The 27,097-nt window shown below is 36.2% G+C and overlaps 2 protein-coding genes across 6 annotated transcripts in view; both read right to left on the reverse strand.

The window, feature by feature from the left end:
* Window positions 1-7,322: 7,322 nt before the first annotated feature.
* On the reverse strand, window positions 7,323-12,869 carry LOC123556535 (armadillo repeat-containing protein 7-like). 2 transcript variants are annotated; one of them, XM_045347310.2, is made up of 2 exons: window positions 12,771-12,869; window positions 7,323-8,308 (listed from the first exon to the last, which is right to left on the reverse strand). In XM_045347310.2, the coding sequence occupies exon 2, from the start codon at window positions 8,293-8,295 to the stop codon at window positions 7,714-7,716; it is 582 nt and encodes a 193-aa protein (XP_045203245.2). In that variant the 5' UTR covers window positions 8,296-8,308; window positions 12,771-12,869; the 3' UTR covers window positions 7,323-7,713. The 2 variants fall into 2 exon arrangements, with proteins under 2 accessions (XP_045203245.2, XP_045203246.2); XM_045347311.2 differs by lacking the exon at window positions 12,771-12,869 and adding an exon at window positions 12,616-12,730.
* A 9,864-nt stretch (window positions 12,870-22,733) lies between these two features.
* Window positions 22,734-27,097, reverse strand: part of LOC123556536 (protocadherin alpha-11-like) — a 31,934-nt gene continuing 27,570 nt past the window's right edge. For all 4 annotated transcript variants that reach the window (XM_045347312.2, XM_045347314.2, XM_053542768.1 and 1 more), the window contains 2 exons: window positions 24,626-25,523; window positions 22,734-24,123 (listed from right to left, as the gene is read on the reverse strand). In XM_045347312.2, coding sequence (XP_045203247.2) covers window positions 24,964-25,523 — 560 coding nt within the window. In that variant the 3' untranslated portion in view covers window positions 22,734-24,123; window positions 24,626-24,963. The remainder of the gene's footprint in view (window positions 24,124-24,625; window positions 25,524-27,097) is intronic.

A 27,097-nucleotide genomic window follows, 5' to 3' on the forward strand; every position in this document is an offset into this window, starting at 1 on the left:
ATGGTCATAAATGTGGCCTCTAGACTGTAAACTAGCTTTTCCTTTGATTTGACCTGGTGACCTAGTTTTTGAACCCAGATGACCCAATATCGAACTCGTCCAAGATTTTATTGAGGGTAACATTCTGACCAAGTTTTATTAAGATTGGGCCAAAATTGTGAACTCTTACGAGTGTTAACTAGCTTTTCCTTTGATTTGACCCGGTGACCTAGTTTTTGACCCCACAAGACCCAGATTCGAACATGACCTAAAGATCATCAAGATTAACATTCTGACTAAGTTTCATGAAGATACATTCATAAATGTGGCCTCTAGGGTGTTAACAAGCTTTTCCTTTGATTTGACCTAGTGACCTAGTTTTTGACCCCATCTGACCCAGATTCGAACTTGACCTATATATCATCAAGATTAACATTCTGACCAAGTTCATTAAGATATGGTCATAAATGTGGCCTCTAGAGTGTTAACTAGCTTTTCCTTTGATTTGACCTGGTGACCTAGTTTTTGACCCTACATGACCCAGATTCAAACTGGACCTTGAGATCATCAAGATTAACATTCTGGCCAAATTTCATGAAGATACAGTCATAAATGTGGTCTCTACAGTGTTAACAAGCTTTTCCTTTGATTTGACCTGGTGACCTAGTTTTTGACCCCAGATGACCCAATATCGAAATCATCCAAGACTTTATTGAGGGTAACATTCTGACCAAGTTTCATGAAGATTGGGCCAAAATTGTGACCTCTAGAGTGTTAACAAGCTTTTCCTTTGATTTGACCTGGTGAACTAGCTTTTGACCCCGGAAGACCCAATATCGAATTCGTCCAAGACTTTATTGAGGGTAACATTCTGACCAAGTTTCATGAAAATTGGGCCAAAATTGTGACCTCTAGAGTGTTAACAAGCTTTTCCTTTGATTTGACCTGGTGAACTAGTTTTGACCCCAGATGACCCAATATTGAACTCGTCCAAGATTTTATTGAGGGTAACATTCTGACCAAGTTTAATTAAGACTGGGTCAAAATTGTGACCTCTAGAGTGTTAACAGTCAAATTGTTGATGACGACAGATGACGGACACAGGGGGATCACAAAAGCTCACCTTGAGCACTTTGTGCTCAGGTGGGCTAAAAACAGAAGACCGGTCAAGAGCCTCCATTTAAACAAATCTGAGATGTCCTTACATGAATGCTGCCAACCAAATCTAATAAAGATCTGCTGGGAAAAGCCATTTAAAAACATTTCTGTTTTTAGCTTAATTGCCCCCTTAAAGGTGACAAGTGTCTCATTTTTTAGAAATTTACCACAGTACTTTATAAGATTGCTATAGATCAAGTTTCATGAAGATCCATAAAATAGTTCGCTAAAAAGTTGATTAAAGATATTTGTATTTGTAACATTTGAACACAATGAAGACAGGACCTTACAATGCTGCTACAGACAAAGACTGATGAAGATCCATCAATGGGGTTCAGGAACAGAAGCTGTTTAAAGGTATTTTCTATTTTCAACTCTAGTAGCCCCTTAAAACAGCGGATCCTAGAAGGGGCAAAGTATCTACAATTGAACAAATTTGGGAGAGGACCTTACAGTAATGCTACAGAAGAAGTTCCATGAAAATCCATTGATTTGTGCATATGAAGAAGTTGTTCAAAGATTTTTCTATTTTAGCTTTAGTGGCCCCAAAAACGGGTCGTGTTCTTATTTAAACAAGGCAGTCTGAATGACAGCTAAATCCCCCGCCACTGCTATGGATAGTCAAAGGGTAAAACCTTTGATTTTAGCTGTGACCTTGACCTTGAACTGACATGGCTGACTCATGAATTTTGCACAACGTCTTGATGAGGTGATCATTTGACCAAAGTTTCATGAAAATCCTTCAAGGGGTTTAGGAGATACAGAGCTGAAACCTTTGACCTTCAGTTGTGACCTTGAGTTGACATGGCTGACTCATGAGTTCTTGATGAGGTGATCATTTGACCCAAGTTTGATGAAAATCCTTCAAGGGGTAAAGGAGATACAGAGTGGACACCAAATGGAAGGCTCAAACCTTCGACCCTTAGTTGTGACCTTGACCTTGAGCTGGCATGGTTGACTCATAATTTCTGCACATCGTTCTGATGAGGTAATCATTTGACCCAAGTTTTATAAAATTCCTTCAAGGGGTTTAGGAGATATAGAGCGGACACGAAATGGAAGGCTCAAACCTTTGACCTTCAGTTGTGACCTTGACCTTGAGCCGACATGGCTGACTCATAAGTTCTGCACATCGCCTTGATGAGGTGATCGTTTGACCCAAGTTTGATGAAAATCCTTCAAGGGGTTTAGGAGATATAGAGCGGACACAAAATGGAAGGCTCAAACCTTTGGCCCTAAGTTGTGACCTTGACCTTGAGCCGGCATGACTGACTCATGGGTTCTGCACATTGCCTTGTTGAGGTGATCATTTGACCCAAGTTTTATAAAATTCCTTCAAGGGGTTTAAGAGATATATGGCGGACACAAAATGGAAGGCTCAAACCTTTGACCTTGAGTTGTGACCTTGACCTTGAGCCGGCATGGCTGACTCATGGGTTCTGCACATCGTCTTGATGAGGTGATCATTTGACCCAAGTTTTATAAAATTCCTTCAAGGGGTTTAGGAGATATAGAGCGGACACAAAATGGCAGGCTCAAACCTTTGACCTTGAGTTGTGACCTTGACCTTGAACCGACAAGGCTGACTCATGGGTTCTGCACATCGTCTTGATGAGGTGATCATTTGACCCAAGTTTCATGAAAATCCTTCAAGGGGTTTAGGAGATATGGACCGGACACGATTTTGTTACGGACGGAAGGACGGACGCAGACCATTCCTATAATCCCTCTGCCACGGCGGGGGATTAAAAAAAAAGAAATTGTGAGAAGTTCTTGCAAGGATGCTAAAAAGTTTGGAATAATTCTAACCAGTAGTTTCAGCATTGAGAAAGGGGTCAACGTTCCCATTTGAGAAAAAAAAAAGGAGCTTGCCATGATGCAACAGACCAAGGCATCATTTATAATTAGCAGCCTCTGAAAAGGGCCAAATGCCTTCTTTTGAACAAAATCGAGAGAAGACAAATGTTCCTACAGACCAAGTTTAATGAAGCTCCATCAAGCAGTTCATGATGAGAAGTCAAAAGGTTGTTCTATTTTTGGCTCGCCTGAGTAATATCTCTAACGAAACCACAGGTACACAAATTAGCATGCTAAATAATAATGCATAGTTTTGACTAAGTCAAGGGCCATAACTCTAGTCTAGCTGTGCGAGATCCAAATTAAAACACCTGATGCACAACTTTCCATGCTGAATAAAAATCCTGTGAGGTTTGACGAGTATGGCTAAATACTTTCTGAGATATGCACGACACGAATTTGGACGGACAGGAAAGGGCAACTTAGCTAAGTGCCCCCTCAAAAATTTTGGGGGAACAAAAATCAGTTATCCCTATACCTATTATTTATGTGCAACTAGGCTTGCTGCTGATCATTCCTATGAAGTGCCATTTAAATCTCACCAACAGTATAGCAGTCCAGACAAATCTAATTCAAAACTGACCTTAAGGGGAAATAACTGCAAAAAACATGAGCTGTCCATAAGACTTTGCCAGTAAAAACTTTAACAAAAAAGTTCTACGTTAAAAAGGGGCATAACTCTGTCAAAATTCAAATCAGAGTTATGAGGATTATTTCTCTGGTGTAGACTTTGATAGTAAATAATGTAGACTTTGATAGTAAATAACTATTTTAAGTTTCAAGTCAATAGCTTTAATAGTAACAGAGATATCTGACTTAATATAGATTAATCCTTCCAATTAATCTTGTTTATTCTGGCTAAATTCCAATTTAATTGTTTGTTTGTAATTTTGCATCGGTTGTCATAACGCTAAGTCGTTGCTATGGTATGTATCGCGAGATTTCGTAGCAGACGATAATTTATAAGTAAAGTCACGTGTTTGCCGTGCTTCCGATTTGCCATTCAGCACGAGGCCGTTTTAAGAACAACCCGCCCACCGCACCCCTTTTTTAGCATAATTTAAATACTATTTCGTTTGTTTTATGATACTATAGATTTTCAATCAATAATTATAATGGTAAAGTATTAAGGCAGTTACACGTTATATGCAATACTTGCCTATTTTTGCAACATTCTTGTTACTTTTTTGCTGCCGAGTTTTTCTCACTCTTTCAGAATGCTTTACTTTTTATGGCATCAGATGTTAAAGCACATGAGTCAAGAAACGCTATAACCAGACAGAATCGACACAATATGCTACTTTTGAAGTTCAACATCATAGTATCGCTCAGAAGCCAATGATTATATCATTCAGCCTTATTCGGAAGGATCACAGGATACGATGAAACCAGTGACACTGTGATGGAAATGTATTCTGTACTGGTTCAAAATATCTATATTGACCGTTAACATTCACCAGCGTTAACTTTTACTTGTGTTTAAATGTGCTTATTTAAAGAACTTGACACTTTAAGACATCTTTGCCTAATTGATGATTTTGATTACTTATACCATTTGTAATCAGATGTACATGGTGACATTTAGAAATGATGTGAAGTGCCTGCGTTTAGGAGATACATATATTCCTGTTTGTTAACTTTTACTTAGGTTTAAAGGTGCGTATTTGAAACACTTGACTCTAAGACATTTTGCCTAGTTTATGATTCTGATTACTTATACCATTTGCAAATCAGATGTACATGGTGACAGTTATAAATGATGTGAAGTGAGTGTGTCAAGGAGATACATATATTCCTGTTTGTCATTTTAAAATTGCTTAAGCCGGTACCAGAACTTATCACTTTAAACTCTAAATATTTTCTTTTACTTTCATCTCTTTCATTTATTTTCTCTCTTCTAATCTTTCTTCTGTCATACTGGCGGAAAATTCTTACGTCTGGGTGCGACTAGGGCATGCCATACTGAGTTGTTAACTGTCAATTACTAAATCTTTTTGCATACTCATGGGTCCCTGACCAGCCGCCGCCATTTACCGGGGTTGGTGACACTCGTGGGTTCAAAATTCAATTTTTTCTGGTTCATTTTTTCGAGCATATAAGAATTGGCCAGAGAGCGAAAAGGGCTAGGCGTTCTTATAGTTGCTCAACCATTTACATAGGTTACATTTGTTGTTATTAGGTTTATGTTGCGCCAATGGTATCTGGTTCGTATATGGTACATGGTGTACCTGGTTATTGTATGGTACCAAAGGGGTACCTGGTTTGTATAAGGTACATGGAAGTACCTGGTTCGTATATGGTACAAAATGGGTACCGGGTTCGTATATGGTACATGGAAGTACCTGGTCCGTGTATGGTACAACATGGGTACCGGGTTCGTATATGGTACATGGTAGTACCATATGGTACATGGAAGTACCTGGTTCGTATATGGTACAAAATGGGTACCTGGTTTGTAAATGGTACATGGAAGTACCTGGTTTTTATATGGTACCAAAGGTGGTGCCTGGTTCTACCTGGCTTTGGCGCAACGAGGTTCAAATTATCTAAGGCATGCCCGGGTCGCACCCTTTGTGAGGATTTTCAACTTCAATCGCCATTTAACGTTTGAAGTTGTAAGCCACTATGACCGTCTTTCAATCCACACTTACCCTAAACGAAAAATAAACTTGTGTTTATAATCGGAAGTGTTTTTATTTTCTTTTAAACATGAAAGCTTAGGTTATATGATGGTACGTCAACCTAGGAATTCTATCCTAGAATAATCAAAAACTTTAACCAACGATTCTAAGTTAAAAAGGGGCATAACTCTGTCAAAATTCAAATCAGTTATAGGGATTGTTTCTCCTGGTGTAAACTTTGATAGTAATTAACTATTTTAAGTTTCAAGTCAATAGCTTTGATGGTAACAGATATTTGATGTCATCCAAATTTTTCTCCAAAAAATTCCAAGTTAAAAAGGGGCATAACTCTGTCAAAATTCAAATCAGAGTTGTGGGGATTGTTTTTCCTGGTGTAGACTTTGATAGCAAATAACTTGTCAAAAGCTTTGATAGTTACAGAGTTATTTGACTATCAAAAACTTTAACCAAAAATTCTAAGTCAAAAAGGGACATTAACTCCATCAAAATTCAAACAGAGTTATGGGGATTGTTTCTCCCTGGTGTAGACTTTGATAGTAACAGAGATATTTGACTTTATCAAAAACTTTAACCAACACAGACGCTGGGGCAAGTGCAATAGCTCTACTTTTTCTTCGAAAAGTCGAGCTAAAAAATAACCAGAGTAAGATAAGCCAAAGATATGTACAGCTAGACTCCTGTCAGGATTTTCTCTGAAATCTGACCACACAAGATAATTTGGATTGTTGCACTCCTTAACTCACCTCATCAGCAACCACCTATATTCAAAATTTAAAATCAACACTTTGAATTGTGTTGAAGTTGTGCTCTCGACACAAAATTCAAAGGACAGTGTCTTTGACCTACCAACTAAGTTCATGCGTTTTGCACATTGTGACTCAAGGCCCAATACCTATATGCAAAGTTTGAAGTCAATACCTTGAATGGTTGTTTAAGTTTTACTGTGTCAGAGATTTCACCTTACTTTGACCTTCAACCGCTACCAAGATTGTTCAATTTTTTTCTGTTTCCCTATATGGATGTACTGGATTTAAAAATATTCCCTTCAGAAATTGCTTTCCCTATATGGATGTAGTGGATTTAAAAATATTCCCTTCAAAAATTGCACAGTCTTTTCACAATAATTTCATAGGAATGCTTCAAAGTGACCCTTTACCAAGATTTTCAAATTATTCTGATTTTTTGAAGAACCTGGCTATCACTACAAACAGAAAAATCTTAAATTCCATCTCCTGTTGTCCGATTTTGAAGTGATTTCGCAGAACATATTAGTGGGCCACTAGACATTGCTACATCTCTAGGTCTTGGACAAGACAAATGTTTTTATTTTTAGCTCTTGTGGCCACATCAAGTGGAATCATTTTAACAATAAGAGAAACTCAATACCAGGATGCTTTTGGCTAAATTTGGTAAAATTGCATCAAGCAGTTTGTGAGAAGTAATATGAAACAAATGGATGGATGGATGGACGGGTGGACTGGTTAATGGCTTTTTAAATATTTAACACAGAGATTCAAACCAAAGTTGTTGCATCATCTAGTTTGAAATATATTGTATCCAACACAGAAATATACCTGGAAGGTCACATGGTATAAATACAAAGCCCTGACTGGAACAGAAAAATAGACTTTTTGCTCTTCTTTTTATTTTTTTTTTTTTTTTGAACTGGACTGAGCAGCATAGGAATAAGTCTGTAGGTCTGATTTATCATCAAAATAATTATATTCCAATTCTAATATTTTCAATTATTTCCTTATGATCAGAAGACAAAATTAATAAAGTCTCTCAAAGAATCTTTGAAATGACTATAATATAAGTAAATATTTAAATGTTTTATTAGTTCTTTTAATTTTCTGTAATCAGCTGCATCTTGTACAAACTTTGCAGGCCACAACTTTGATTTCCACCTGAAACTAATTTCTTTTCAGTAACTGACTGAATGTTACACTTGAAACAGGTTTAAAATGACATACTTTAGTAAATTCTTGTAATACTTAATCCACATCCCCCGTACAATTGTCTGATTTTTTTTCCCAAGTCAAATGTGTAAGGTATCACACTACACCATGATCCACTTTCAAGTAGTTGGAACATATCCATTATTTTTCTGCATCGTCTTTGCCTCCTGTATCACAGTATCATTACAATAATCTTCAAGAAAAACTGTTGCCAAATTCCTCAGTCTTACATTCTTTGATTGCGATAATCTCAACATGCACTCAACTACTGGCAAACAGGTTATTTCGGCACGAGTTTCTTGAGTGACTAGATACATTAAAGTTGTAATTGCAGATAGTACAGTATCTTCTGAATATCTGGAAAGGCAACCGATGACTAACTTTACGCCACCATTGTCGATTACATATTTCCTGTTATCCCTTTCGGCACATGCATTACAAATCCCTCCTACAGCAAACTCTACCAGATCTTCCTCTGACTCTTCCAAACCATCAAGGAAAAGATCAAGTATATTCAGAGTTCTAAAATTTTCATAATTTATAGGATCATAAGCAAAATTAGCAAGATTTGCCATAATTTGTTTTTTAGCCTCTATGTCATCGGTGTTCTGGTATTCGTTCACCAGTGACTGAAGGTAGCTAAGCCTTCCTATACCATATGGACCAGTTTTCTTCTCAAGATAACTTTTTGAACTGAACATTTTCCTGCAAGATCTGAAATAGAAACAAGTGAATGAAGTATTGCCATGCAATACAAAGTCCCCTACTGGAAGGCACCTAATTTTCTCTACTGCAGTATAACATAATGAACTGATATCTAACAATACTGTACTACATATACAATATGTTATAACAACACACTTGGATTAAAATGTGCATATATAAAAACCCACAATTGTTTTCATATTGAATTTTTTTGGCTGATTATAAAAATGTTATCATGTAAGTTATTTATAGTAACAACAAAGGGAAATTAATCTTAAAAAAAAAAAAAAAAAAAAAAAAAAAAATCTATATAAGTCCACAAGAAACTCTTTACCAGGTAGAGATAGGTCAAAATACACCTAAAAATTGGATGTAACATGCATGCTGTACCACAGAAAAGTGGTCTTGATTTTTCTCTACCGCCAGTAATAAAAAAGTTACAATAAAATCTATTTATAGTAAAACAAAGGGACATAATTCTAAAAACAAGGGTGCCTCATGGTGGTGAACATTTCGTCCAAGTTACATCAAAATCCTTCCATGCATGAAGAAGAAATGTTCCGTACAAAGTCATTCTTGAATTTGACCTTTGACCTCTAAATATGACCTTGACCTTAGACCTAGGGACCTGGTTCTTGCGCATGACATGTTGTCTCATCCAGGGGAATATTTGTGCCAACTGATATCTAAATCCTGCTTTGCATGACAAAGTTATAGACCTGACAGGAAAAAAATCCTCTTGACCTTTGATCTCAAAGTGTGACCTTGACCTTTAAGCTAGGGTACTGGGTATTGCGCATGACACGTCGTCTCATCATGGGGAACATTTATGCCAAGTAATATTGTAATCTCTTGATGGATGACAGAGTTCTGGATCGGACAGGGAAAAAACCTTATTGACCTTTGTCCTCCAATTGTGACCTTGACCTTTGAGCTAAGGGTCTGGGCTTTGCGCATGACATGTTGTCTCATCATGGGGAACATTTGTGCCAAGTAATATTAAAATCCCTTCATGGATGGCAGAGTTATGGACGGGACAGGAAAAAAACTCTGTTGACCTTTGACCCCCAATTGTGACCTTGATCTTTGAGCTAGGGGTCCGGGATTTGCGCATGACACGTCGTCTCATCATGGGGAACACTTGTGCTAAGTGATATTAAAATCCCTTAACGAATGTCAGAGTTAAGGACCGGACACGATACAGACCCTGTTCATGTTATGTTAACATTTGACTGCTAAGTGTGACCTTGACCTTTGAGCTAGGGGTCTGAAAGTTGTGCATGACACATCGTCTTATTATGAGGTACATTTGTGCCAAGTAATATTAAAATCCCTTCATGGATGGGAGAGTTATGGACCAGACAGGAAAAAAGCCTTGTTGACCTTTGACCTCCAATTGTGACCTTGACCTTTAAGCTAGGGGTCCAGGTTTTGCGCATGACACGTCGTCTCCTCATGGGGAACATTTGTGCCAAGTAATATTAAAATCTCTTCATGGATGGGAGAGTTATGGACCAGACAGGAAAAAAGCCCTGTTGACCTTTGACCTCCAATTGTGACCTTGACCTTTGAGCTAGGGGTCCGGGATTTGCGCAAGACACATCATCTCATCATGGGGAACATTTGTGCCAATTAATACTAAAATCCCTTCATGGATGGGAGAGTTGTGGACCGGACAGGAAAAAAGCCCTGTTGACCTTTGACCTCCAATTGTGACCTTGACCTTTGAGCTAGGGGTCCGGGTTTTGCGCATGACACGTCGTCTCATCATGGGGAACATTTGTGCCAAGTAATATTAAAATCCCTTCATGGATGACAGAGTTATGGACCGGACACGAAATTGCGGACGGATTGACAGACAGACGGACGGAATGACGGAAAAGTGCATTCCTATAGTCCCCGAAACTGGTTTTCAACCAGTAGGGGACTAATAAAAGTCATTGATACATCTGTAGGCCTATCAAACACTCTTTTACCCCATATTTACTGTTTTCAGCATAAAATCTCACAGTTATGCCAATTGTGACACACCTGATTTTTTTGTCATAAAAGTCAAAAAATATTGGAAAATATTACTGGTAATATTTTGTTTACAGAGGTTTAATTTACATCTGAACCATTTTATTTAATTTATTTATTGTAACATCAGCGTAGCTTTTGACATGCAAACAATCAGTCAGGTAATTGTGTTAAATGGGAAAATATCTGTGAATCCCTACTAATTTTAATTTCATATGTATCTCTTAACTTATGCCTGTGCTTGCAACATGTTTCTTACCACTCCATGTTGGATGCCAAGTTGAAACCTCAAATATTTAAGCGCATGTGGTCCTTACAAGACAGCTACATGCGCATAGGAAGCAGAATCCCCATCTATCACCATAGAGATTGTTGTAAACAAAAATTCAGGGCCATCATAAAGGTATTAAATACTTACTGATTCTGACAATTCCAGGTATAGTTTTAATGTTTCTAGCCTATATCAATCAATAATTATTAATTTAATAACAAAGAGCCGATTTCATCTATGTACCCATGTTATCCAGGATATTAATATTATTTGTAACTTAATATATATATATGAAAGCATATTAAAATGTTTTTAATACAGTCAACTCGCCAATAGCGGATCACTGTCAATAGCAGGGCACTTGAAAATAAAACGTGAATCTGTCTTAAACGTAGTAGAGTATACAATATTTAAATATGTAAAAATATGAATAAATGTTTGATTTGATGTTTATAATGGTTTGAACTGGCACATTTAGATAAATAAATAAGGTTCTGTGCATTGATATTTTGATTTTAGTTTTAGATATAGTTGGTGCTAATCTATAATGCATAAAAATTCAACTGTGAAAACTAGCACTATATTCTTTTACCTAGTATATTCTGTTTGAAATGTAAATGTACTGACTTTCATAATATTCTGCCTTGAAATGTATATTTCTAATACCAGTCATGTTTTGTCAGAAAAATACTATTTTTTTGCCCCCGAAGGGAGGCATATTAGTTTTCAACTGTCCGTTCGTTCGTTAGTTTGTTAGTTTGTTCGTTCGTCACAACGTCAACTTTTTGCATGAAGGCACTTTACTCGCGAACCACTGCACCCAGGACCTTCAAACTTCACATGCTGATAGTACTTATTGAGTACACGACCCCTACTGACTTTGGGGTCACAAGGTCAAAGGTCAAGGTCACCAGGTCAATGGTCAAGGTGCTGCGGGGTCATTTGTCACCATTAGTGACAGCTCTTGTTAAATTGATAGAAAATGGATAAACTAGGTGACCCCTATTGGTGAATCAGACAGGTTTAAATATTTCTTCAGAATTTCAGACATAAAAGATAGATTCAAATAAATCAAACATTTATATGAATGTGAGCAATAGTTCTAAGTGTTAGTAAGTTTAGATATCATGAAAGTCTAAACATACTTCACTACATGCTAAAAGCGTAGATAGTGACCCACGTTACTTATAAATGCAGTATCGAAGTTGACTATAGGCAGTATGCTGAGCGTATAATATACTGACTAGAGGTTAGGGTTAGGTTTAACATAGGTATACGATACTTTACTGCCACCAGTAACATCAGTACTGCCTCTAGAGTGGTCCAAATAATAGGCCGTTTCGGGACAGCGTGATAACTTTTGACTGTTGCTGTCTCCTTCACGTTCAAACTTATTCTGCATATTTCTGTTAGGAAATCCCCAATTGAAATCCATTGGGAACATTTTCTGGTACATGTACAAAGCTTTTGTAATGATTACATCTCTGAAAATGAATTTATGTTGACATTAAAGCATAAACTTGCCTCGCTGACATTTTATGAATGTATATTTTATGTTTTGTTTCTGCAATTTAGTGAAATCGGCAGCCTGTTGTTTATTGAAACCGGTGTAGATATCTCTACACACCTGTCACATCATATTTTCGAAGATTTAAGTCCCTTATTTAAGATTATGAATTACATTCAACCCATTTGAAGTTTCTATATGAATATTATTATTAATGTTTAATTTATTAAAGCAAGTAAGTCTGACCAGTAAATTATGACTTTTTTGGATTTTTAATGTCTTCGTTTTCCTATAGTAAAATGCAGATACACGTAAGGCTTAGAGGGATGACACTATAAAATATCAGATCATAAAATAAATCATTCCGATAAGCCAAATGAGTAAGGCTACCTCTCGAGCTAACCAGTGACCCGCTATTGGCGAGTTATCTGTACAGAGATGTTCAGCATATTATTTAAACATGAATAAATGATAAGCCATTCAATAAAAAGTAAATCTTTCATTATCTTAGATATAAACCTAGGTGTAACTACTTTCTCTTCCCATCCGAAAATAAAGGCACTATTAAATCACGTCGCGAAAACATATTAATTTTGTTCGCCTTTCAACCCATTCAATCTGTAATAGTTGATACTTAGATATTGGCAAATAATATATAACACATTAATACATACTTATTACTACATTATGTCTACGCCTTGCTGTTATATAAAAAGTGTAATAAATTCTGTTTTAATATTTTCGAAGTCCGTGCGTAATTTCTACATGCTGTGAAAATTTCATTTTACGGATGAATGACGCGCAATACAGGTTTTATTAGGTACCAGGGTACACTTAGATGCGAAAATTTTGGGCACGGACGGTCTTACATGTCGCGAGTCGCAATATTGCACTTCCTTATGAGCAGAATTAGGGTGGCCATTTTATAAATTGCGTGCATGTTTTGTGCTTTTAATTAATGGCAAGATCAGGATTCTCATACAAGAATAAAGAAAGTTATCAAAACGAAAGGTTTACACCATCAATGAAAAATAGCATGCTAAAATCATCAATTTTGCACTTTTTGAACAGCCTGCAATGATCCCGCTGCAAGAACAATGCCCAATTTTATTGCATTTCTCAGTTTAATAGTCCTTACTGAACGTCAGGACATAAACGGAATGGGGGCCCATCCAGCTCGTTTTTTCACAAAATAGCGAAAGTGTTCCTGAGTATCAATCAACAAGCACAGAACCCTTCCGTGATTTGAATTTTTCCGCGAAAAGGTGTCTCGTTGATCAAACAAAGCTACCAGCAGTTAGTTTTCCAACTGACATCAGAATTTTACATGTATCGGCTGTATACATTTTCTAAAGAATTAATAATCATTATCTGTCACCTTAATTTACAGACATCAAAAATCACGAAGTTCTATTTATAACAAATATTGACGGGGGCCAAAATTCGAAGTGTACCCTGCTACCTTAAGATAACTAATTCAAGTTCTTCTCAGTTTCATATAAAAATATAACAACTCCATGTCATCTTCACGTATCTTTATAGAACATCACTTTTTCCTGCCCATAGTTTTCATGAAAGTTCTATCCTAAAGGCTAAAGAAAAAAAGAAGAAAAGAAATCAGGAGGTTGAATAATTCCTAGAAATACCAGTCAATGGTGGTTTACAAACCTAAAAATTGTGCATATTTGCACTTGTTCACACAATAATCCCTTACTTCCGGTTTTGATCTGCAAAATTCGCAATCGTTGGAGTATGAATACGTAAACCATATCATTGCATACAAAATATATTCTAGCTTTGAAAAGTGACACACGTGCGTCTGTTTCTTCTTCTCAGTACACTCACTATACATTCAATGTCTTGTGGCTCTATCCTATATATCAGATGATAAACTGTGTTTTCAACAAAAATTAAACACTGTACTTAAGAACCTCAATGCGTTTCTAGTACAGTCATGTGCGAGAATGGGTCGTTACTTAAGCTGCTCACTTCTGACCCTCAGACAACTGATCGTCAGCCACGTGGCTGTTTTCGTGAATAACACCACATTACATTATTATAACCAGAGAACCCCCCCCTGAGTAACCCCACTGTGAAATACTTGTTGTGAAACATTTTCTAGTTCGAATAGTTGCAAGCCATCATTTGCCGTTCGATAACTTTCATGCATCCCTTGCTGTAAGATATTTTCATTTGACATTTGCCTTTAGTTACTTCCAGGCAGGCCTTGTCACGGTGCTGTTCAGTACTTGTTGGAAGATACTTTCATGCAGCCCTTGTAGTGAGATACTTTCATTCAACCGTTGTCATGAGATAAATTCACGCAGCCCTTGCCATGCAACCCTTGTTCTGAGAAACTTTTATGCAGCCCTTGTCATGTGACTCTTTCATGCAGCCCTTGTCATGTGACTCTTTCATGAAGCCCTTGTCAAAAGAAGTTTCATGCAGTCCTTGTCGTGAGATACTTCCATGCAGACCTTTACTGTGCAGCACTTGTCGTGAGATAATTTCATTCAGTCCTTGACAAAACAAACTTTCATGCAGCCTTTGTCGCTACATACTTTCATGCAGCCTATGCTGTGCACCCCTTGCCACGGCGTACTTTCACGCAGCCGTTGCCATATTTGAAACCCTTGTCGTGAGATACTTTCATGCAGCCCTTGCTGTGCAGCACTTGTCGTGAGATACTTTCGTGCAGCCCTTGCTGTGCAGCACTTGTCGTGAGATACTTTCGTATTTCAAAGCCTTGTCGTGTCATGTGACCCTTGTCTTTAGATACTTTCATGCAGTCCTTGCTGCGCGGCCCTTGTCTTGAGATACTTGTATGCAGTCTTTTAATTATGTTCCTTGACTCCAAGCGTATATACCTTTAGATAATCATTTTATACTTTAGAGGGAATTAGTTTCATACTGTGACAAAATTTAGTAGCCAACAAGAAAAAAGAAACAATGTCTACCATTTTATTTTCCTCTGTGATTGTTATCTCCCTTAGATAGATTAGACATTCCTAGGACGCGTTAATTTTTTTGACTGAAAAGAAGTATTTCTTACTTTTTCTATTTTACAACCATAAAAAGCTTCTACATAAAATACCTTCGAGGTAGTATACAGAACGGAAGAGTAACTCTAAATTGTAAACGATAATTATCAAAATGTTTTTATTCATCTGCAATGATGTCTGATTAATAGCGAAAGTCCAACACAAGTATTATACTTATTAAATCACAGTAAAAGCACAGTACATACTGAATCCCGCTATTTAAATGCAATAAAACTTTTACCTAGATATGTGAACTGCAAATAGCGGTAATTTTTCGAATTATGTTGTCGTTTTCTTGTGGGAAACTGCAGTTACTGTAATGATCTGGCATCACATCGTTTAGTACTTGTGCCCTGTTCTTCTTACACACTCAAGGCTTACAGTCAACCAAACTATGGACATTAACTTGTTTTTTAATCAAAAGAAACAAACGCGTCAATTTTCACATTGATACTAGTAGTCATCATTGCATACTCAACAATACCATATTTTTACTAGGATAGCAAAGCCATAAACTAATATCTAATATGACCTTAAAGGGGGACATGCCTCCATTTTTTCCTGTTTTGAAATTCCCACGAAATATAAAATGTCACATATAAATATTATTTGAGTAGACATTTTATATGTATGTTATAATGTACAGAATATTCATTCTATTCTGTATCCGTTTCTAATTGCTAGACTTACGCTTTTTGTAGTTTTTTTTCTACATTTACACACTAAATAAGTGGTTTTGTAAATCAATTGTTAATCAATTTACTGTTTTCACAATGGTAAAATTATGTATTGTGCCATTACCGCTGTCAGATTTAGATACACTTATAGTATGGGTAAAATAGACAGTTTGTTTATCTTAATCCTAATTGGACATGTCGAACTTGCCATCTCGCCAGCATCAAACTGTCCGTCATACTGATGTGTATAACGTGCACATGTCATTGTTAAATAAACATGCAGAAATGTTTTTGATCTTTAATATCGAAAGACATGTAACATATGAAGAACATGCGAAAACGTCTTAAAATTGGTATACTGTATATGTAAAATACGTTTGCAGTGGCTTAAAGTTCCAGCACTCGAACCGCTTCAGCTTTCAATCGATTAAACCTTATATAGTCGAACTAATCCGACGTATACAGTTTGTTTTATATTGTGACGGTCAAACTGCAAAAGTCAGAAATTAAAAAGCAGCCATTCAGCGACAGTAAGCTTGCCTAAACATTATACACCCCCAACATACTAGACGACCAGTTTAACTACTCAAGTTATATATATATTGCTAGTCAATTTATATTTGTCTACAAGGCTTCAAATTAGATCAAATACCAAACTATTTGTCAGACAAAATTTTGCATGACTACTGCGCCTGTGAAACGCAGAATTTTAGCTTTCACAGAAACATCAGCAACAAGGTAATGGCAAAAAAAAGACACTTTAAAATCAAATTTCAGAAGTTTGTTTATACGCCATTTTAAAATGTTAGATTTCTTTTTTTTTAATCTAACCATATCAGTCGCTTGTTTTCGTGACATTTTACTTTAAATTCATTTGTTGACGGTCACTGACACAGCCTATCATCAGACTCACGTTTGCGATTTTGAAACATTTGCCCATACTTGGAAACTATAGTGTGATAGGCTAGCCAGTTCGTTTATAATTTACCAGTTCAAATCTGAGTCGGTATGCTGTTTTTTTAATTCTAGCTTCCTTTCGTTCGTTGACCATATCAGTTGACTGACGTCCGCGATAATGCCCGTAAAATTGTGGAACCGCTGCCCTTATTTGGAAAAACTAGTGTTTTATTTGTTCGGAACAATACCAAATTGTCTTCATAAAATAATATTTTGTAAAGAAATATCCATCATTAAGCATTTGACAGGGTATCATTTTCTCCTCGACTTCCCTCGCATTTCATTTTATCTTGTTTTGCTTTCATTTCCTTGACACCCGTAAATGGATTCAGCGGAGCCCAAATAATATGTAATGAAAGGTCTGTGGATCTTGAGGCATCATGTTTAAACCGGAAATAAGCACGTGCCGCCCGTGCTAAAACGGACAGAGCAGCGCTCAGAGCCTGAGAATTGAAACTAAGGGGGAAAGCTGATATATTTTGTAACTCTTTGAGTCAAAAAGAAATACAACACATCTAATTTCTCCTCTAATATATTTATTATTATTTATTATTATTTCATAGATTGGCCTAATATTTTTGTAATTATTTCAGAACATTTCATACAAACGTGTGTAACCTCTTTAATTATCGCTTGACTGGCATGTTGGCCTACCTAAAATCGACATTGCAATATCGTTTGAGACCGTTTTTTTTTTAATTTTTTAGAAAATAGAAATAGATAACAGTCTTCATCCTTTTTGCAATTGTAACATCACGTGATCGGCTATGCATGTGGCGTGCCAGGATGCATATATCATAATTTCCTGACGCAGGGTTTCGTTTACAGCAAAATGGTTATTAATCAACTTCCAGCGCTACAAAAGCATCATGAATTTCAATAAACTGACCAATAAATCTTCTTTTCTACAACGTGTCCAGTTAAACTCTTCATTAAATTTGCAGTGCCCAGCAGAGCGGCTTTTCCAATGATTTTTGCATTATCCGCGCTCCGACGTAAAGGGCTATTGTACAGAATCGTTTAGTGGACGAAACGTTTCTTTGAAGTTGTAACCTTGTTGACACATATTGCTGATTGGTTGAAAAGCCTTCGGACAGTCATACGGACGTTGATCGAACCAAGGTCATGCCCTGGTGCTGTTGCAATCACAGGCAACATTTGATGATTGGTTTTCATTTAAGTGGTATTGCCTCTGTAGACAATGGATATTAACGACAATTTCATTACACGCGGCTAAAGACCAGTGTCTACTGCAATTTCTGTTTAACTGTACTATTAAAACAGTATTATGATATCAAATTAAAGAGGAACGGTGGCATTGTGTATAAGTCCCTGGCAGCCTTGGATCACCATGGTGATGTGAGTTCGAACCTCGATTTGGACATAATGTTGTACCCCCATCTTATAACATAATTATTTAAAAAAAAAAAAGACTTTAGACTTGTCAACAAAATAAATTCTAGTATTCTTCACAACTTTCGCAAACACAATAATCAAGTATAAAGTTATGTCGAGCTAGGCCGAAAGATAACTTCATCCTCTATCGAAGTAAGCCAAGAAAATGCATGCGAGTTGATTTTACTCAAACACAGGACTCTGTAAGGGTCTGACTAAACGTGCTTGCAGTAAAACCTTCACATCAGTCATCATTAGGACATCATATCCCCGAATGTTACATAACTGGACAGGTGAAATTTCAAGTACGCCTTCATCTACGGAGAGATATCGGCCACCCTGCGGGTATGATACAAAAGGATCGCCGACAAAGGGCCATCAAGGGTTAGTATAAGATATCGTGACCAAGGGACGTGCATCACACATCTAGGGATTCAAGGCACACGTCGACCGTCAGTATGCCTTGATTAATTATCGATAACTGCAAAACATTGAATATTTTATATCTAACAAATATTTGTTTTCAATGAATGGCTAATAACGCAATTTGTGTGATTTTGCCGAAACGTATATGTATAAGTGAAAGTTGTAGAGTATTTCTTCTGTTCGCCACAGATTTTATCCAGATATGGATACTTGTTGTAAAGTAACATCTGACTCAAAATGAGTACGTGATAATTATTACAGACTATATCATAAAACATTTCCTATAGTTGACTCAAGGACGGTCCTTCCCGAGATTTACTCCAAAACAACGCTGTTACTTCACAAGTCGCCTCATTAATTCATGTCCTGTTTATAATTATTATCACAAAATATTTACGTTGTCTCTCATTAAATCCTCATTACCTAGCACAGAAACAATGGAGTACAAACACCCAGCACCGTGTACCAGAATAGCGCCATCTCTCGGAGACTGGCGACTACATGACTCGCGCTATCTGACCGCTATAATCTAAAACAAATAGACGAGTGAAAGAAACTTTCTCTGTTAATCATACTAAAAGGATGAAAACAAGAAATGGATTAATGTACAAATTAAATTGCATAGATTAAAAACGGACTAGATAAACTAGCGCAACTGATATGCTTGACCTTTAAAAATCTGAGGATCCCATCGTTTTATGCGAGAATTGTTATGCCGACTTCAAGATCACTTGCCTCTCGCCGCTGTTCGTTGATGTCGAATTTTTCACAAGAGGAAGACATCTGGCCTGCGATGGTCGGGGGTCGGAGGTTCTTGTCGAGCGGCAGCCGGTGTTTTCATTTAACAAAATTCATCATATAGGGAGACAGGGACTGAATGAATCTTAAACCTGTGTTTAAATAAGTCACATTCAGCATTTCTTTTTTATCTTAACTCATCAAAATTTCAAGGATACATATTTGACTAACTTGGACATTAGGCACTATTTTTATGTTGTAACAATTTTGGTGAAGGCGGGGTAGGAGATAGGGGATGAGGGGAAATCTAAAGCTGATGATGGAAAAAAGTTTTTGGCAGATGTGTCTTCGCAATATTTATGTATGGTACATTTCTTTGAAAGTACACATTTTCAGCTTAACTGACATGAGAAAGAAAATAGTATACTAAAGGCACATGGATAAATTCCGTTTTAATACTAAATAAAACCTTCCAGGTCATTGCGCTATTTAAGTCTATATCAAATCGAACTAAATTTTAACTACATTAGAATAAACAGACACGTTCTAATTTAAAATTCATTAAATTTTTAATTGCAAGATAATACCTGTGGTCAGTTTTGACCACCGTGGCTATGGTGTAATTTATCTATCGTAACACTGGTGTTACGACAAGGCCAGGGGCTATCCTTACGTAACTTGTGAAGAACTACAAATGTCAATGTGTTTATTGTTATTGCGGTCACGGTGTACCATCCGAAGACTGAAAATGGTCCTCTTTAAACAGGACCGTGACTATCCCTTCGTCATGTTTGGGTCACATGAGAAGCGTGCTTGAAACCTAACATGCATTCTTCGTTCAAGAAACAAAAAAAAGGTTATTTTTAAACAATTGACATTTTAATTGACAAGAGTGGTACACAATTCGTCCTTTCGATCATAATTATTTAGTCTGTTTAAAACAAATAGAAAGATTCTTACTCCTTTAATACATGACTCCTTCAGAGAAGTCTTAAAGTTAAAGGTTACGCTCTCAATTGTTACGCAGTCCGTGGGAAGTCACTTTTCTGCAAAAAAAGAAGGAAAAAAAAGAAGATAAAAATGACTAAATTGGGTGTTTTGTGTATAAAATTAAGTTATGTTCAGAAACAACTAATCATGTGCAGGTCATAGTACAGCGCCATTGAGACCTTAACGTTATATATATGTTACCAAATGACAATACAAAGGATGTAAGCAAGTCGCCCTTACAACTGGCTTTTGTGGAGATGGTGATGCCGATCGATACCCCACGTTTAACGTAGGATCTGGAAGGCTTCTCTAGAGGTCGTCATGACATCAGCTAGTAGGCAGTCTTATTTTGGGATCATACTCCGGGTTTCAGTAAGGACATCGACGGTTGCACTCTAATATAGTTATGACCTACTGCATCGTGCCTTCTTGCGACGTGCACGCACCGGAGAGCTGGAGGAGAAACACTCAGTCAGGTGTTAATTTTGATATAGGTCTCCTATTTACATTTCTTTTACTATTACATACTAGTAGCTCCTTATAATATAAATCGCCGATCCATAGTTTGTGCTGTTGAAAGGTCTAAATGTTTCGGGTGCCGCGCTGTTTAAGTGACTTGCCGGTCATTGGTAATACTTATTGCCTCTCAGTCGTTCGGACCTTCACTATTGATGGGAAAGCAATTCAGTAAGTGTATAATATATTATCCCAATACATTATTACCTGACCACCCTATTTAGATCGGTTTCTTAAACTCCAGCATCTGTTCTCCAAATACAGTTTTATAATACCACGACCTTGCAACTTGCCGAGACGAAATGATGGGCATATGGAACCTACATGATTCAAAAAGGCGTACATCAGTGGCCTAACTTGAAATCAACCACTGCCAGAAATTTTGTAATACATGTTGTCACGGCAACAGGAAAATTGTCAAGTAAGACAGGTACTATATAGTCTTTGCAGGAAGGTAATGAGAAGTTGATCTCATACATATTTGTTAACGGAGCTAATAAACATTGTCGGTCGCCTCTTTTTAGCATTTTTGATTTTCTTTGGACAAACCACCCTTCGTCAAAATTAGACTGCCCTTTCAAGTCATTTATTCTTTTTTATCTAACTGGTCATTTTGTCCCGCGTGGTAGTGGTGAGAGAATAAAATAAACATTGTCGGTCACTGTGGGATTTTACAGTCATGAAGTATAGTTATTTGAGTAAATATAAGACTACTAAATGACAACATTCCGACTTTAATTGACGGTAACAAATACTAGTACAGTGATACAGAAACTGAAAGGGCAATGGCTAGAAGGGCGGTCAACTTTAGATGTACAAATTTTACGACGGGTATGACTTATTTTCTTAGACTGGCTCCCATCCTTATGTTTGTTGTCATATTCCTCATATAATAGGCAAGTTGTCTTCATTAACAGTCGAAGCAACTCCAGCAGGTTGTTTCTGTATTGATTCTATTGTTGCTCCTGGTTCCGTATTATTTAGCCGTCAGATAAAAATTTCGAGCCTAAAATATTTGCAGTATTAAAAGAATAACCGTGCAGCCAGGGAGCTTGGCTATTTTATTCTACCATTAAATAGATACACAGAAATAAAGATTTCTTTGTTAGAACTGAATTGGTTTCCGGCTACATGTTCAGTTTCAATTTTCACAGTGGCTCACAAAAGTATGAAAATGGCGATACAAGCATCACAGAAACTTTCTGCCGGGTTCTTTCAACTTCTTTGTAATATGCTGAACAGTAGAAATGCCACCAGTCACCTTATGAAAGTAACGTTAACTTCTACAAGATACTTCTTTTGATATTTTATCACGTTCACTTATTTCCATTGTCGCCAATGCTTATCTAAATTTCAACAAGCGTTCCTTTGATTGGAACAATAGCATGATGTGTAAATCTGTATTAATAGATTTCCCAAAAATATACAAGTATTTTTGAATTCCGTCTCTAATCTTGTGACGGTCATCAGGTAGTCGCAGCTTCTCAGACATCATTTCTATCATCGGAATAATGATCATAGGTAAATCCGTGTCCATTTGAAATCTTACAAGAAATGTAGTAAACCGAGTGGGGTGGTGGGTGGCGGACACAGAAGTTTATTTTCTAATCACGTGACAGTTATCAGGTAGACCCAGCTTCAGAGACCTTTAGACTATGGAAGCGCCTATACATTTGTGTGGTCAAGAATCGTAAAGAAATCCTTACCATTGTGGAAAACGTATGAAGTTGTAATGGCTATACATAAAGAATAAGGGAGCTGGGAAAGGGGAACAGTTAAGTAGTCAGTATTTGCCTGTGACACACATTCGTGATATTTTCACAGATTCCTCTTGAATTCTTGTAATCAACTTTCATGTCTCTAATATATCATAAAATGAAGAAAAACGAAAAAAAAGTTAAATTTTCACATTTTTATTCTTTTTAACATAATTCTATTTTTTCAATGTTTTTTTTATCACATATAACAATTATTATGTACAAATACATATAACAACTTAATATTTCATACATGGAATGTTCGTGGTAAAGAAAGCTCCGCATGATAAAGCTTTTAAATAATGCTCTAAACAAAGCTCTCACCAAAAGTTTTAAAGCTCTCACAAAAAGCTTCAAAATAAAGCCCTAACAAAAATCTTTAAAATAAAGCTAAAAAATTCTCTCAAAAAGATCCCTGGTCCAGCCTTATTTTCAGACGAAAATATAATTATACATGTACATGTAAGTGTATATCAATATCTGCAAGTCATTGTAGCACTGTATGTTTAACTTTAAAGCATGTTGATTAATACACATCACATATCAAAGACACTTATTTTCTTCTCAAATTTCTTACCATTACTTTTGTCCGATATGGGGGATTTTAAAAATAATAACCTTGGTACTGTAATAACATATCAATAGGACTTCTAAAAGATAATGTCCATAACTTTCAATAAATTTTACTGAAATCAGCGCAAAAAGATTGGATTAAATAAATCTGCATAAAACATCCATTTTCCAGGTATCTCCGAGAACGACCATATGGTTGAAATCTGACAATACAAACAACAGTATCACATTTAACAAAAAAGTTAGGACATTAACCAACTAATGAAAACCTCTGTTTCTACATACAAAAAGCACCTGGTACCCAGACACTAAACATGAATTTTGATTGGTTAAAAATTTGAACACATGATCTACTGATTATGCTAAAAGACAGCTTCCAGAATATAAAAATAGAAATTAATGACATTCCAAATTTAACAATGAGTGCATAATGGGGCAGCCATATGCATCAAAACGAATTTTGAGATCATAAAATGTAACAAGGTGCGCATCACAAAAATAATTTTCTGTTTGTACAAAATAGTGAAATCTGCATAATAAGTATGATATTTTATTTTTATCAAGAAATGTTATCAGCAATGTTGAAGGTAGGAATTTAATTTACTTATAACATGCAATTCTTGATGAAATATCTTTTTTTTTCATAACCTGGAATACATGATACTTAAATAAAGACTTGAAGATGAAATTTATCTTCACACAACTTTTTCACAGCATTTTGCTTAAACATATTATGTAAATGTATCTTATACTATGTTGAAATCCATAAAAAATCAAACCAATGTTATTAAGGTTAAAGCATGGTAAGTAATGTATATATTTGGAATATGATATATGTCCAGAAAAACACAATATTTTGTGATAGTTTCTATTGTCCAGAGTATTTTGAAGATCAGATCTTATACAATCCACTAGACCATCTTTCTTGTCTTGCCATCCATATACCAGAGCTGGATTCTGCAATAACAATATCAAAGAAATTATAGTTGACTAAAAATGGTGACGAAGACAAAAACTTAAAATGCAACAGTACAGAAGAAACCAAAAGATTTCATGATTATTTCAAATCACCAAACCCCACTAACACAAAATCTACAATACAGCATGCAATATGATCAATTTTCTACCAAGTATCTCAAAATACTGTTGTGCCAACTGGTGAAATACTGGTTATACCAGCGAACAATTCATTCATATCACTCACACTGTGAATATATATCTTTTTAAAAATTTTATTACTTGGTTTTCAGCATGTATCATAAAATAAAAATAAAGTTTGATTATTTCTTTGTAAGTATTCACTTTGAATCAAGACAATTTTCATATTTTCACACAATGTGATAACTAAAATATAATATAAACATAGTTTCATTTCTCCGTGAAATATATGAAATAACAATAAAAAAAATATACTCTATTTATTACTTTCAAATTTCAATGTGAGCTATAAGATGCTTACATTTGTTTCCAATGTAAATGGCCAACAGTTAGGTTCCAAGTTTCTTATCCTTCGTTCTGTGTCTTCTATACACCCATTATCTTCATCAAGATGTCTGCACATCTCCAAATCTCCAAGAAACAGGGCCATTACAGAGTTTGTCACTTCTGTCTTCAATGTCATTTCATTAATAGTTTTCAAATTCGGAATGTTGAATGATTATACATTGACATAATTACACTATGAACTGTATTTGACATCAGCTGAGTTTGAACACTATGAGTGTTTCAGTTTAACAAGTAAAATTTGGCACTTTGAGGTAAAACAAATGCATTTTAAGCACGTTTTAAGTCACATGATCACACAACTTGCGATACTTGATATTGCGCTGCTGCAATATCATCGTCAAGATCTTCATGATTTATCGTATAACTTCCAGATGTCGTTGTAGTGTCATCATCGTCTCTCGTACTATTGCTACGATACGTCGGATAATGTCCGTATCCTTGATTATAATAGCCTCTATTCTGTATCGGCGGTTGTAACTGATTAATATTATGAGAACTATAGTTATATTTTGAGTCTCTATAAGGATTTATATTCCCTTGACTGTAATTATGATTTGAGCTTAAACTAATGTAGTCAGAATCCGGATAACTTCCGGTAGAGTCAAGCTGTGGACACCGATTTCTATTTTGACTATTCCGGTGACTAGGATGTGTTATGTGGAAATTATTGTCATTAAATGCGGATTTAGGTTTTAAGTCTGTGTTTTTGTATGGCAATGGTAAAGTACTTGGCGGAATGTTTTTCACTGGTGATGAGGGTTTTGGATGTCTGTATGAACCGTGTGTAGGTCGCCCATCTTGGCGGATGAGGTAGGCGGATGGGTTCAGTGTCTCGATATGAAGCTGTACATCTGAAAATATAAAAGAATAAATGATAGATATTACGGAAAATCTCAAATGATAACTAGTATGCAAACATTTTATATGGTAATCACTATTGAAAAAATCAACATTTCAAGTGCCTCTATCATTTACAATGTGATTTGTTATGTGGCTAGAATAAGAAACTTTTCTTTGCCTTTATAGATTTGAAAAGTGCTTTTGATATATATATATAAAGTTTATGTTGTTCTACTTAATACAGATTTTATAACCTACATAAAAAGTTCCTATATAAATCAAATTTTATACAAAATTTATCATCATTTATTAACCTGTAATGATGTTAAAGCAGTTATTATGAGCATAAAGTCGATCATCTATAACAATTCATCATAAAAATTAGGTAACATTAGAATATGTATTATTTCCTACCATAATTCATGTATCATCATGACTGAAGTTTTAAATTCTCAACAATTCAAACATAGACTTTTTTGCAATTAAACTGAAAGAAAATAAATCCTTTCAATTTCTAATACCTTTTTTCTATTTCAGACCTTTTGGATATTGTTAATTTGGGATACTATGTTAATTAAGATGAAACAAGAGCTGTCTCCATAGGATGACACATGCCCCCGATGGCACTTTGAATGAATAGTTATGGCTGATGTTAGAGTTTAGACCTTTGACCTATGGGCTGGTCATGCGCCGACAAGTCGTCTTTACTGTTCACACATTCATGCATATTATTTAAAATCCATGCATGAATGACAAAGATATGGACCAGACAACGCCCATCAATGCACTATCATGAAAAATGACCTTTTAACGTCTAAGGTGACCTTGACCTTTGAGCTACGATCTGGGTCTTGCGTGTGACACGTTTCTTACTGTGTACACATATGCCAAGTTATTTGAAAATCCATCCATCGATGACAAGATATGGACCGGCACGCCCATCAATGCACTATACCTTTAACGTCTAAGTGTGATCTTGACCTCTGACTACAGACCTGGGTACTTGCGCGCGACACATCGTCTTACTGTGGTACACATTCATGCCAAGTTATTTGAAAATCCATCCATCGATGACAAAGATATGGACCGGACACGCCTATCAATGCACTATCCTTTAACGTCTAAGTGTGACCTTGACTCTTGAGCTACGGACCTGGTCTTGCGCGCGACACATCGTCTTACTGTGGTAACACACTATGCCAAGTTATTTGAAAATCCATCCATCCATGACAAAGATATGGACCGGACACGCCCATCAATGCACTATCCTGTAATGTCTAAGTGTGACCTTAACCTTTGAGCTACGGACCTGGGTCTTGCGCGCGACACGTTGTCTTACTGTGGTACACATTCATGCCAAGTTATTTGAAAATCCATCCATCAATGACAAAGATATGGACCGGACACGAAAATTGCGCACAGACCGACAGAAGACGGTTCAAAAACTATATGCCTCCCTTCGGGGGCATAAAAACAGCTGGTAATTTTTTTTTAATACATTCCTCATATATTTAATTATGGCAGATCCCATTTGAAAGAAGTTGTAAAATTTTCATATATATGTCACTAAATTTGTAAAATGCAC

Source organism: Mercenaria mercenaria, chromosome 5 (assembly GCF_021730395.1).
Source record: "Mercenaria mercenaria strain notata chromosome 5, MADL_Memer_1, whole genome shotgun sequence".
In the NCBI taxonomy this organism is placed as follows: Eukaryota; Metazoa; Mollusca; class Bivalvia; order Venerida; family Veneridae; genus Mercenaria; species Mercenaria mercenaria.

Bases quoted from the DNA above. Each gene is read 5' to 3' on its own strand.
- LOC123556535 (XM_045347310.2), bottom strand. From the start codon at position 8,295: ATGTTCAGTTCAAAAAGTTATCTTGAGAAGAAAACTGGTCCATATGGT.